The sequence below is a fragment of the Botrytis sinoallii genome (assembly GCF_014898435.1).
Source record: "Botrytis sinoallii strain Bc 23 chromosome Unknown BSIN_035, whole genome shotgun sequence".
Classification (NCBI taxonomy): domain Eukaryota; kingdom Fungi; phylum Ascomycota; class Leotiomycetes; order Helotiales; family Sclerotiniaceae; genus Botrytis; species Botrytis sinoallii.
The window spans coordinates 169,054-182,649 of record NW_024066062.1 but is presented as its reverse complement, the minus strand read 5'-3'; the positions used below and the strand labels follow the sequence as shown (position 1 = coordinate 182,649).

Sequence of the window (13,596 nt, the reverse complement as noted above, 5' to 3'; positions counted from 1 at the left end):
CTCCAGTCCTTGTAATATTTAATTATTATTACTGTATAATTGTCGAGACAGATACTTCCAACTAGACTACAAGCGGAGTACTCTCTCAGTATAACGATAAGGGCTGACTACATTCGGTTGTATATTTCTCCTCAAAATATAGTACTGCCAAATATAATTACAAAATCTATAATAAAAAACTATTAGTTATCATTAAATCCTTAAAAGAATAGAGATCCGAATTATATGAAACTCAAAAGCTATTCGAAATCATTACTAATCATAAGAATCTAGAGTACTTTATATCAATAAAGATATTAAATCAAAGACAAGCTAGATGGACTGAATTCCTAACTGGTTTCAATTTTTGTATTATATACAGATTGGGTTTTAAAGCAGTTTGCTTTGATATATTAAATAAGAAAACAGAAGATCGCTCTATACACACTAACCCTAATAACAACCGAATCAAGAATCGTTTATAAACAATCCTCTCGAAAAGAATATTCAATATTACTATATTCAAAAACCTCATTCAACAAACAAATAACAATATCAACCTTACCGCGACGTCTATAGGTATGATTATCCCTGATATTGAGAAGCCGATCAATAATCTTATCAATAAAGTATACGAATTATCCGAATTAGTTATTACTATGCGTAAAACACTTCAGAATCTAATTACTCGCTATTAGCCGCTATCAATCCAAAAAGACCTTCAAATCGCTCTTCAAGATTGTAGATTAATTAATAATAAAATTTTCTATCGCGACCACCTCTTTGTTTTTCCTTTTACTAAGCTTTGTATTTAAATCATATACCAAATACACTCCATTAATCCAACAGAACATCCCGATCGAATTAAAACTATTAATCTCGTTTCCTGTACATACTAGTAACCCAATATATTAAGGGAAATCGAAATTTACATATAAGCCTATCAACTCTGCTTCCGAACCAAAGCCTTCTATCTTACCGCACCCGAATTCCTAGAACCCCTACCAGTATCATTCCGTTCCTGATCCAACATCTCTATTGACTATATTATATCACTACCAATCAGCAAACACTATAGCAAAAAGCATCAACATATCGTTACAATTATCTATCGCCTAACGAAAATATATCATTTCATTCTGGTTATAGGATTATCCGCAAAGGAGCTCGCTAATCAGTTTATTGAAAAAGTCTACTGCTTATACAATGCACCTAATAATATAGTATCCGATAAAGATTTACAATTTATATCAAAATTCTAAAAGCACTTATTCAAATATCTATTAATCACTTTGAAACAATCCTCCTCATTTCATTTCGAGTTTGATGGATAAATAGAAAAGATCAATACCATAATAAAACAATATCTTCAGGCTTTTATAAACTTCCACCAAATGATTAATATAATTGACTCCCATTCACAGAGTTTGTACTTAATAATATTACCTTAGAAACTACCGGTATATCCCCATTCTTCATTAACTACAGTTTTCACTCACACCTCGATATTAAGCCCTCTTTATCTATTCCCCCAAACCTATCATATCAACACAAACACGAATTCCTAAAAGCCAACGAGATTACAAACCGATTTGATATCATCCTAACAAAATTGAAAGTCCTAATTACTCAATCCATTTAGAGATATAAAGATTATACTAACAAAACTTGTACCAATACCTCTCTATACAAAAAAAATAATAAAGTATGGGTTAGTATTAAGAATATGAAAACTAATCATTTAATAAAAAAAGGTAATAACAAATAGAATAGTTTCTATAAGATTCTAAAAGTTTATAAACAAGCCTATCTATTCCAACTCCCTATTAGTTTTAAGATCTTTCTAGTATTTCATAACTCATTACTCTAATCATTCTATTATTTATCTGAATTAGCCGATCAAGAAACAATCAACGAAACCAAATCCCATTGAAATCAAGATTGTATTCTAAAAAGAGATAACAAAACAAACAAGAAAACCAAGCAATAGGAATTCAATAAACTACTTGATTACCATAACAAAAATGGATTTTACTATCAAATCAAATAAAAACATCACCCAGCATCTTAGCAATTCATTGAAAACCTTTATAGCCAGAAAGACATAATCATCGCTTTCCATTTAATAAATCCAGATAAACCAAAACCATCTATTTGGGTAAACTTCAAAAAATCTATTACTCCTAATTCTCCGCTAGTACTTACACTAAGCATACCCCCAAATCAAGGTTAAAGCAATCTAAAAAGCTTCAGTAATTAATTACTATTCCCAAGAAAGTTCATTTTAATCTAATAATAGAAATTAGAGTATTTTAATATTATTTTGTTTTCTAAAAGGTCAATTGGTATTACAATCATAGACCGATCGCCTTAAACAGGGAGTATTGTTACAATGCCAACTACATAATCTGTAGTTGCCTTTGTATTTCAGGTACAGCATACTAGCACGCTCTACTTCCTATAAGTAGGGCTTCACTTTTCCATAGCTCTTCTACCCTTATGATACAATATAAGTCTTTACCTGTACCTTGACACTCTTCCGTTTGATGTATATTGTTAGTTATTTCAAGGTATTTCTATAATGCATAGTGGAATAATAGTATAATTCTTGCGCTGAATATTTGAGATAATAAAGAATATATTTGATGATATCTAAGTAAATCTCTTTTCTGTTCCTTTCGCCCTAAGTCTAGAAGGTCGGCTTGTATGTAATGAGAGCTAGTCTCGCTAGAGGAAGGTTTGAAATGAATGCGAATTATAGTATTCTGAACTGCTATAGATATATAAAACCATAAAGTTAATTCAAATATTCATTCTCTATATTCGTAAGGGTCAATAGACTCGGATTGCTGGACTTTAATAGCCCGTATGTAAGCTGCTGTAAGTTGATCATTATATACTAACTTGAGATTGGTAGTATAATCAAATGGTATGGATTCGCTAAGCTCTGAAAGGGCTAATTGCATTTGAAGATATTATTATAAACCTTGTATATCCCATCTATAGTTCCCTCATTTGCATGGATATTACTGAGCTGTCAATACTTTTGTTTTGTTGACAGGAATACATTCTATATGAGGTATTTTGGGATATAAATTAGTTTCCGAAATATTGATTGGATAGTATTTCCTAATATATATTTAAGTGTATTGTATATAAAATGAATGCTTATTTGACAAGAGAATGTATCCGCTGTAAGACTAGTAGAATCAAGGATATCTTGGAAGTCCAAAGGAATTGTAGGATTGTGTATGGTTTGTTTAAGCCTTAAAGGTAAAAGCTTTGGACAAAGAACAAGTATAGCCGTAGTCAAATTCTTTATGCCTTCAGTATGGCCAAGACTTTCATCTTTTTTAATTTCCTTGAAGTTAAAATTATTATAAACAATCACTATTTATAAGTGATTTCCCTATACTTTAATCTCCTTTTTAGTTGTAAAAACCATATATTTCATTTAATCATGTAGTGATTATAACTATTGCAAATTCCAAGATCAGAAAGTACTTGGATACAGCAATGCTTAACTCCACAATCCATCAGATAGAAATTAAGCATACTATATAGATAGTTTGATCAATATTTGAATCGAGCATATATTATTATACTAATAATCATATAGATTCGTTGACCTTGGGTTTCTATATTTGGTTTATTCGGGTAACTAGAATAATGAAAGCATTCATTAGCAACAAGAGTTGTAAGAATAGAAAACCAAACCGGAGCTTTCTTTTCTATTGACTAACTAATATTAGAAAAATCAATATCACGAAATTCGCTTGAAGGAATATTTGCATCGAAAGTTTGAAGTTTTGGTTTGATAAGAAGAGCAGTGAATTTTTGTTTAATATATTTTTAAGGTATTCCACAAAGATACTCTTGTATATTGTACTTTCAATAGATATATAATTTAAAGCCTTTTTGAACTTTAATTATCATACTTCAGGAATACTATTAATCCCAATATATATATTATTAAAAGTTTAACTTATCATAAACTCATTGAATGATATTCCCTTCTAATCCATTACATTTAAAATATATTGAAATTTAGATTGAGATACTCTATCAATAAAAGTATTAGAAGTTTCGAGTTCAGAAATAATAATTAAAGACCCAGGTAGTGGACTAGATGGCTATAGTAATAGTGGGCTGGATAATAGTAATACACTAAGTGAGCTTGTTAGGATATCAATTATCGGAACATTAACCATCTTGATTATTATAAAAAAAGATAAAGATGCATAGGACTTGATAGGAGGAGACAGAAGTTGATAGGTATAGGCAGGAGGAGACAGGAGGAGGTAGGAGTTGTCAGGAGTTGACCAGGAGATATTCATTTCAAATTTATCATAGCTTTTTCTATTACATTTTAGTTGTAATAATCCAAATATTATCAATAACATTTAAATTCAACTAATCAATATATCATTATTGTACAGATTCATAAATACTAGAAAATCAGGGCTTTCGAATCATATATTTACTTTTTAAATAGATTGGATTTAAAGGGTATAAGTATATCTTCGAAGTTCTTTTACTAAAGGTTTTCAGGTTCTTATCAAAAATGTGATCAAATATTCTTAGACTTTCGAGGAGATAAACGTCCTCTCGATCCCTGATTGGCTGAAAAAAATTTGATCATTAGTAAGCAGCCAACAATACCAATACCAAAAAGATCAATAGATATGATTCAGAATTCAATAAGAAATGTTTTATCGATGAAGAGGGTCTGAATATTGAGATAACCCTCTTCATGTTTCCTACCTAGGTAGGTACTGTGTGATATTGCTTCCTTAAATATCGAGCTTTTTTGTACAGTTTACTTTTATTCATGCCCTATGCTGTTTTTGTCGGGAGACCTTGATATACCGGTCTACAAAAATGCCAACTAAACGCTTTATGTCTTTATTCTCATAAAAGTCACCGAGTAACATCATAACCTGCAATTATGGATCCAAATAACATGTAGAATAGAACATAGCATTTCATAATAATTGCAACAGCATATTGAAACTTTGGATATCCTAAAACGCCATCACGCCAACTGTTGACCCGTTATCCCAATCCTTTCTTCTTGCCCTGTAGCTCCTTTAGCAACAACACCGAAAAACGCTAACACAGTGAGTCTAACATTGCTACTCCTAATTTCCAAACATTTCTCCCTTATCCTGCCGTCCTTGGACTCCGTCTTCTTCCTGTACTCTGCGCAAATATCTCAGACCCCGGTATCGTATTTTCTCTTCCTTCTAGAGCTACCACGCTAGGTTTTTTTGAGAGCTTTGGCTTTGGTATCTTGCCCGTTGCTTGCTTTTTGAAGGGTGGAGTTGACCCATCGGAATCAATGGATCTAGCTGAACCGTTTGACATTAGGCTTTGGCTTAGGCTTTGGATCTCCGAGTTCAGTGTTCCGGCGTTTACGTTCACGTCGATCTCCCTAAGTCCAGTTGGCTTATTTTCTGGTTCTTCGATAGGAACAAAAGCTACCTCTTCATTTACAGTAGGGGTAGAATCGTTGTAAACCACTGGGATAACAACTTTGCTAGGTGATTGCATAGCTTGTGGCCGCCGAAGAGCTGCCAGGAGTGTTTCATGTGCTTCTGTCCGAGGCAGATGCATTGTGTATTGATACTGACCTTCTGGGAGTCTCTCCTGTTGGCTCGTACTCCTGCATTGTCGATTTAGCAATGGTGGTAAGAAGATCTGCAAGTGGCTGTCGAAGATTGTCATCTAATGGAGTAAGGTTCTCGACTAAGGCTGTTGTCTTTGATGTCATTTCGTCGCCGAGATCCTTAACACGGCCAAATGTTGATGTGAAGTGTGCACCGATATTGTCATACGAAGATTTAACTGTAGATGATAAACCTTGAAGAGATTTCGCATGCAGGTCATGATGCTCCGCATTCTGTGCTCGTGCACGAGTGACAAAGTCATCGAGTGCTTGCATTTGAGTGCTGATATCCTTCATTTGTTCATCGACAATACGAACGGTCTCATCGTGTACAGATCGAGTTGTAGTTTGAATGGAAGCATTGTGTTTATTTGCAGCCATCCAGTCATCCTTTAGCTTTGTCTTCAAAGTCTCCCTAGCCCTCAAAACTTCCTCGACAAGTTTCTCTTCGTTTTCATTCCACGCATCCATGCCTTCGCTGTACTTGACCCGATTCACTTCGAAAGTTTCATTTGATGATTGAATGTCTGTTCGAACGGCGGCGATCTTCTCACCGAGACGTGCATCTTGAGTTGCACCCTGAGCCATGACTAAACTCGAGATCTGTGAAAGCAGATTCTGGCGATCTTCAGCGGCTTGCTGTCGTTCTTCTTGGATTACCTCGTCGAGTTTGGTGTTGATGGCAGTATTCGATTCCATGGCGGCCTGAGCAGCGGCATGAAGTTGTTGTCTTAGTTCGTTTGCCTCGGCTTTCTGTGCATTGACGTGCTTGAGGAGGTCTTCGAAAAGTGACTTGAAATCTCGACCTAGTGAACTGTATGATCCATGAAGTTGGGTATGGAAAGCACCAAGCTCACTGATCACTTCTGCGGAAATTCTTTCTGCTGCAACTGCTAAGCCTTGGAGGCCTTCACCTACTCGGACTTTGACATCCTCTCGAAGAATTTTGATCTCTTCAAGAACTGCATTCATCTCTTCCTTGGCTGAATCTGTCTGCTCGGACACCTCCTTCCCAGAAGTTTCAAAAGCAATAACATTCTCCTCTAGGAATGCTTGTGTTGCCGCCAATTTTTCCAGTTCGCCATCGACAAATGATTGCATCCGACCCGAGACGGCGGCCATAAGTTCCTGCTGTTGTTCTCGGAACTCCTCAACCCGTGATTCTACAAGGCTCGTCACCTCGGAGACCTGAGCCTGTGAGAGACCCCAGGCATTTCGGTTCAGGGTCTGAAGAGCCGACTTTCGCCTATTCTTGTCATGGAGACCGCCAACATCGTTCACTGTGCGTCCCAGCGTGGAAAGAAGCTCACTACCAACAATGCTGAGTTGTTCCTCGGTCTTCTGGTGAGCCTTTCGGAGTACAGACTCTTCCTCCAAAGTCCGACGAGTATTTTCTAGTACCGATTCTGTTTGTTCCAAGACACCCTTTGTCTCATCCAAGACAGATTCCGCAGCTTCAGCCTTTTTCTTCATTGTCATGAAGTTGGAAGTTATTGTGTATAATTCTTGGACCTTGTTGCGGAGATTCGTTTCCATCGTCTCGATTTTCTCTGCTTGTTCTTCACTAAGTATTCTCCGTGATTCACTCTCGACTTGGATTTCTTCAAAATTCTCATTGGTAAGATAGACTCCATTGCGCTGTCGGGCGGCAATAAGTTCGCCCTTGAGTTTTTGGATTTCATATGTAAAATCTTTAAGGAGGATGTTTTTGGAAACCTGTTGGTTGACTTGAGGTTTGTTGCGAATGTTCTTGGCTCTGAAGGCATAGTCCAAGGTGGAAATTGTCTCCTCCAAATTACTTTTGGCAGGAGAAACTGTTGCAATAATGCACGTTTTCGTTCGGCCACCGAGAGAATCTTGAAGAAGACGTGTGAGTTTCGATTCACGGTAAGGAATGTGAACATCACGAGAACTTCGATCCACCAGGGCATTGATCACACGACCAAGAGTCAATAAACTCTTGTTGATCAAACCAGCTTCAGCAGCTCTTTTGTTCTCGGCACCACTGCGTTGAATATTTTCACTTCCTGCCAAATCAACCAAGTTCAGCTTGCCAGCGCTAACGTATTCCTCTCCATTTTCCGCTGTCCTTTTGATATAGGCAGTAACTGTAAAGACCGTATGACTTCTACTACTCAGGTCGTTACACTTGGTTGAGGCGACTTGTCTTTTGAATGATCCATCCTGCAGAATCTTCACACCATCTCTAGCGGTCTTAATATACGATTCCTCCATACCCTGAACTAATGTTGTAGTACTTCCTTTTTTGCTGTTGTCGTCGTAGATCTTGAGCTTTGTGCTATCGTTGACAGCTATCAAATCGCGTAGCTCTTCATTGTAAAGTTCGATGAATGAACACTTCACCGAAGATTCCGCGTCATTTAATTCGAGTTTGTTGAACAAAGCGTGAAGGGCGCGAGGTATGATTCCAGCATTATCTGAAAGGATCCCCAAATGATCGCTCATATCTCCGGACATCGTATATGTTTTTCCAGTACCAGTTTGGCCATATGCGAATATCGTACAATTGTATCCCGCAAGCATCTAAGATAATTAGTAATGCTTACATGTAAACAATAGCAGTGAAAGTACCTCGTCAAGAATTGGAGTCACAACATCGTCGAAGATCATGGCTTGATCTGCTGCAGATGAAAACACCTTGTCGAAATGGTAACTCTTGTTACTGAGAGCGCTGGGTCCCATTGATAAATCGAGATTCTTGCCCTTTACTCCTTCTGTTGAGAGTACAACACCGCTGTTTTCCTTGACTTCGCGCTCATTTCGACCCCTACATCGTACCACAACATTGATATTTGTCTCTCCACCTCCTTCATGTTCAAAATCTCTTTCTTTTCTTTTCGTTCCCGTAGTAGATGTAGCAACAGATACGACTGATCCTGTTGGCGAGACTGCTCCAGATCTCGACGGCGGTGGCATTGCTGAACTTGATCTAGAGGTAGAAGGTCTTGGTCCTGCTAAAGAACTTGATGGTCTTGGTGGAGGTCTCATGGTGTTTATCCTTTTATTCACAGCTGGCGCTGGCGTTGCCCGGGGTATTCCTGCCATAATTGGCGATTATAATATATTGAGGGAACCTAATTCTGCGTCGCTCGCGAAGGAAAGAAGTACAGTAGGTCGGTAGTATTGGTGTTTGTTTTTGTTTGTGTAGAGATCCAAAATTGAGTGAGTGAGTTCAACGCGGGGACCAACGCGCTACTAGCAGCAGGTGAATGGCTCAATGCTGATGGTAGATTTCAAAATATGGAACTTCTTCTTTTACCTTTGAACATATAATATAATGTCGTTGTCGTCTCGTTCTTGTCGCAAATAATTGTTGATGTTTCTTCAACATTCAATCATCACAATCAATTTCTTTGATCAACATTTCATTTCTGACAAATTGTTGCCCCGGCAACCAAACTAATCCCACTTCTCTACTCCAAGCATCACGAGCTTCCAGCCCCACCATGCCATCACTCTGGAAGTGTCTCACTTCCCAGTCGCAGTCATTAATTCAATATTCAAATACCTCGAGTGCCAGTACAAATACTCTACCGTCTACTGACAATTCAAATACAAATGTAGCAGATATGTCGTTATTCAGCGCTCAAGTCCATCCAGGACGAGCTCTGGGCTTTCTAGGTATATAACTATACTGTTTTCCTTCACAAAGAACTGAAACTAATAGTATATCCTCAGTTCTAGGAGCTTCACTTCACGAGATCATCACACGAATAAAAGCCGAACCACAACGATTTCCTAAACTCGACTTGACTTATGAGCCTGTAGCTCCTGTCGATGAACCTGTTATCCTCAGTCTGCCTTCCAACGGCATTCGTTTACGCTTTGATGGACCTCAGCAGCGTCTGCGACTGATAGAAGTATTAGACTTTACAAAAAACAAACTCACATACAATGATCGCGAGGTGTTAAGATCTGGTGGAACTGCTTCACCAAATGGCGCAGGAACTGGACATCTTACTGGACCAACCTTTCGACATATTTACAAGAGTTTAATTGGACCTACATTTCCTGGAGAATATATCAAACCTGAAGCTGGAGACGAGACTGGAATGGGCTTATATGTATTATCATATCCCGGAGTCGCATTTTCCTTCCCTATACATAAATCATCTTGGTCGCCCGGCAAAGATGTTGTTTCGCTACTCTCATCATCCGCTGGCCAACCTGCTTCTTCCATGGCCATATTCTCAGGGGAATCTTGGCCCGAGGCAAGAGATAACTTGTTCACACAGACCCTTGAACCCCTCAAGACATTTGCTCCCTTGACAAAAGGTCGCGAACCGGTTGCAGATGAAATTGGCCTTGTTAAACTTTATGGTGGAGGAAAACTTGAGTTGATTCGTCGTTTTAACAATACTCCCTTTTGGATTCTTCTCGGTGAAACAACTCCTCAAGAGCTTGTGGCTGAACTCGGACCACCTGATGCTATATATCGAAAGAACGATCAAAAGATGTCGATTCACAAACCTCGAACTGCAAGTAGCACTGGTAGGCGACCAGCCTCAACGGATCTCCGAGATGATTCGACCGATACCGACCAATCCTCAGCTCACACTGCGACGGATGATTCTGATGATGATAGTGGTGAAGGAGAAGTAGCAGGGAATGTTACGGGAGAGTGTTTCTATAATTATTTCTACCATGGCTTCGATGTCTTGGTCTCTACTCCCACATCACCCTCACAGCTTCCCCCATCTAAAGCACGTTCTCAACAAGAAAATAATCGAATTATTCCCACAGATGCCACCGCCCGTCTGGTAGCTACAAAAGTGATATTACATGGTAATGTCCCGGGCTCATACCCATTCAATCGTCATCGACGCTGTCGCTGGGAAATCGAATACTTGTCCCCAAAACCCAAGTCTAAAATCATGTCCATCAACTCAGAAACTCCTTTCCCATCGATCGAAAGCAGTCTTTACAATGAATGGAAAAGCATCTATAACAACGTCGAAGAAGCCAAACAACGACAACGCGGAATGGTCCTGAATCGCGATTGGGGCGATAGTCCAGGAAGTAGTTGCGAATTACTTGGTGGTTGGGAAGATAGTGTAGGTGGGAAACGAAATGCTGAGAAGGAAGATGAGAAGGGCTTGGGAAACACTACTTTGTTTGGATTTCCGGGATTGGTATTTGAAGTTCTGAAGAATGGTACTGTGAGTGGTGTTACGGTGTTTTGATTGGGTGGGCGAGGGAGTTTTGATGGGTGATGGGTTGGATACCAAATGTGTTGGTGCTAGTTCGGGTGTTTTGGTGATACATATATTTTAGATTGCATACATACATGGGTGGGTTATTGAACGGTTCAGGCATTCGGGAGTTTATGTCATTTGTAGTGATATCAAGATTCAGGATTAAAGCATTGACGTTGTGAATATAATTAATTTCCGCTGCGAAGAAGTTGAAATATTGCGTGTCCAATGCAATCTTCTTTCACTCACCACAAGTAAATACTTGGTAAATAACAAACACGTTCCGAGACAACGGTGAGTAAGTGAAGTCACTGAAGACAATGTCTCTGGAATATGATATTGAGGAACGTTAAGGTTCCTTTTTGAGCAAATTATCATGTTTTGCAATCCCTATCACCCTCATCGCTATCCTCACTCAACACAATCACCTCCCTCTACAAGTCATTTGTCTCGGAGTCATCATAGATGGAGATGGGCTGGGGAATAGAAAAGATGTGCAAAGGGACAGTGGTCAAGGGAAGCAGATCCATTAAACAGCAACTAAAGATTACTCAGAGGATCATATAGACTTTCGTTGGTGTTTTCAACAAACACTTGACAATTCTCTTTGAACCATCCAGTGAGGTGAATACATTTATGACATTTTTCACTATATTGAGATGCGCAATCTACACCGTGTTCACGTCTGCCATGAAGTTGCTGTTCCTTAGCTAGGTATGACGTCTTGACGCCACCTTTTTCCGCAAAATAGCAATCGTGGAATCCTTCCATTATGATGCTAGATGTTTGTGATTGGTGAGAGAGGGGAAGGACAGGTGTGGAGGAGATTCATCGCCAGCTTCAGCAGTGAGAATAGGGACATCTCGCGCAGAAGTGTCAAGATTCAACTTCGTCAGGCTAGGTGCTAGTATTGTGGCTGCAGATATTGAGAATAAGGAAGCTTGAATCAATGTGGTGAACATATATCAAAAATTCGTCGAAGTTGTGAATTTGCCGCTTTATTATTGAAAGACTAAAAGACTGCTTTTCTGGTACTATTTACTTTCTCTCCTTGCTATTTAAAACCGCATATCAGCATATCGAGTCAAAAGCTGGGGGTGCCCGGCACCTAAAGTCGAGTTGCAGCGCTTTTAAGAAAAATAGATACCCTCACTAACGAACCCAAGGTACTAAGAAATTGAGCCATCGTGCAAAACATCATGCATTTCCCATATCCTTTTACATGTCGCTACCGCTGGGTGACAATATGACCGCATACAAATAGTGTCGCTAAACCTGGATGACTACCATGGCGATGGTACATAATCATCCATTGAGAAGCCAATGCCAATATAGAGCAAAAGACCGCTAAAATCTTAAAGTTCAGCCTGGTTGTTCATACTCGCCAAATCGTACCAGCCTCCATTTCATCATCTTCTTGAGCTTTTAGAGGTTTTCCACTTGATTTGAGAGGGCTTCTCGATCTCCCATATTGTGTGGAAGGTTGACGGTGTTGGTGAAAGCTGATTGTTATCATTTATATCGGCGCTTGAATCTATAGGAGTCTGAGTCTCTATCCGTCGCATATTCGTAGCTTCTTTCGTTCCGGGGCGGCAGAAGCTTAGAATATGATCCCGTTCAACCATTACCTTTGGCTCGATCTAGATAATTTGCTGATCCAGGTTGCCCACTCAGATTCGTAGTTGCTCCGGGAGTTGATAAGTTATCATAAGCTAGAGGTGGCTCAACCCAATGAGAAGAGCGGCCACGGGACTGACGACGAATTGCCGAGCGATTTCTCGCTGAGGGGGTACGAATTAGCTCTGATTGGCTGGATGCTGGAACATCGGCTTTCTGAGTGGAAGGAGGAGCGATTCGTGGTGCAGCGATTCGTGATGCGGCGACTTGAGCATCATAAGCCTGTCTCTGTGCCTGAACCTGTTGTTGTTGAGCTGGAGTAAGGATAGGTGGTAACTTGGAAGCATCAGTAGGCTGAACAACCTGTGAAATATGAGCAGGCATTCTTGATAGGATAGGATTATTTCCGGGTGAAAACGTACTCCCATAAGTGCATTGTTTAATCTTAGTAATTTATTCAACTTCATGCGGGTCCTGAAGAGATGATCTTTGAGGCGTTGCATCGTACTTAATGTCCTATACCAGGGGAAGAGTCGTTTGTAATTGTCGCTGCGGAGGAGTTCTTCGTCGCCATCATCGCTCACGCCCCTGAAATAGGTATAAATATTTAACCCTACGCATCAGAGTGTATGGTTAGTCTGGAGTTGTATCGAGATCATGACAAGTTCGTTGAATAGTGCGAGTACTTGCAAATAAGTGCTCTGTTATAGTTCTGTCGCTGGGTGTCATTGATCGCAGTCAAGGTATCTAGAAGTGGATAGTGGACAAGACACCACGCTCCTTGACCTTTAAGGTGTATTATAATTGGACCTTTAGCCATGATTGTGACCTGTTCAGATGTTTTAATAGATGTTTCAAAGCTTTATGTTGATTGATTAAAGATAGATGGAGAAATTCAAATATGTTCTTTTCAGTGCCAACTTCTACCGAGGGAGGTCGCTTCCATTATGGTTAGTAAGAAATAGATGAGTTGCTGTAGTAACTGGGTAATGGTACTAGAAATCAAGATGCAATTCAATCTCTCTGCGGGTCACGTATGAAACTGGTATGTTGTTGTACAGTGTAAAAGATGGTAACAGATGCTCTGATCCTCCAGATATCATCAAATTTCCAACT

At 39.2% G+C, this 13,596-nt stretch overlaps 3 protein-coding genes across 3 annotated transcripts; 1 reads left to right on the top strand and 2 right to left on the bottom strand.

Annotated features, from left to right (window-relative positions):
- Positions 1-5,142: 5,142 nt before the first annotated feature.
- On the bottom strand, positions 5,143-8,713 carry EAF02_011753 (uncharacterized protein; the record flags this gene model as incomplete). Its single annotated transcript, XM_038907800.1, has 3 exons — positions 5,143-5,518; positions 5,613-8,191; positions 8,240-8,713. 3 exons carry the CDS (start codon positions 8,711-8,713, stop codon positions 5,143-5,145), a joined length of 3,429 nt encoding a protein of 1,142 aa, XP_038752444.1.
- Positions 8,714-9,114: 401 nt separating this feature from the next.
- EAF02_011752 (uncharacterized protein) lies at positions 9,115-11,097 on the top strand (the record flags this gene model as incomplete). The annotated part of the gene is made up of 2 exons (XM_038907799.1): positions 9,115-9,289; positions 9,347-11,097. 2 exons carry the CDS (start codon positions 9,115-9,117, stop codon positions 10,849-10,851), a joined length of 1,680 nt encoding a protein of 559 aa, XP_038752443.1. The 3' UTR covers positions 10,852-11,097.
- Positions 11,098-12,480: 1,383 nt separating this feature from the next.
- EAF02_011751 (uncharacterized protein) lies at positions 12,481-13,300 on the bottom strand (the record flags this gene model as incomplete). Its single annotated transcript, XM_038907798.1, has 3 exons — positions 12,481-12,843; positions 12,903-13,068; positions 13,143-13,300. The coding sequence occupies 3 exons, from the start codon at positions 13,298-13,300 to the stop codon at positions 12,481-12,483; spliced, it is 687 nt and encodes a 228-aa protein (XP_038752442.1).
- Between the last annotated feature and the right edge of the window lie 296 nt (positions 13,301-13,596).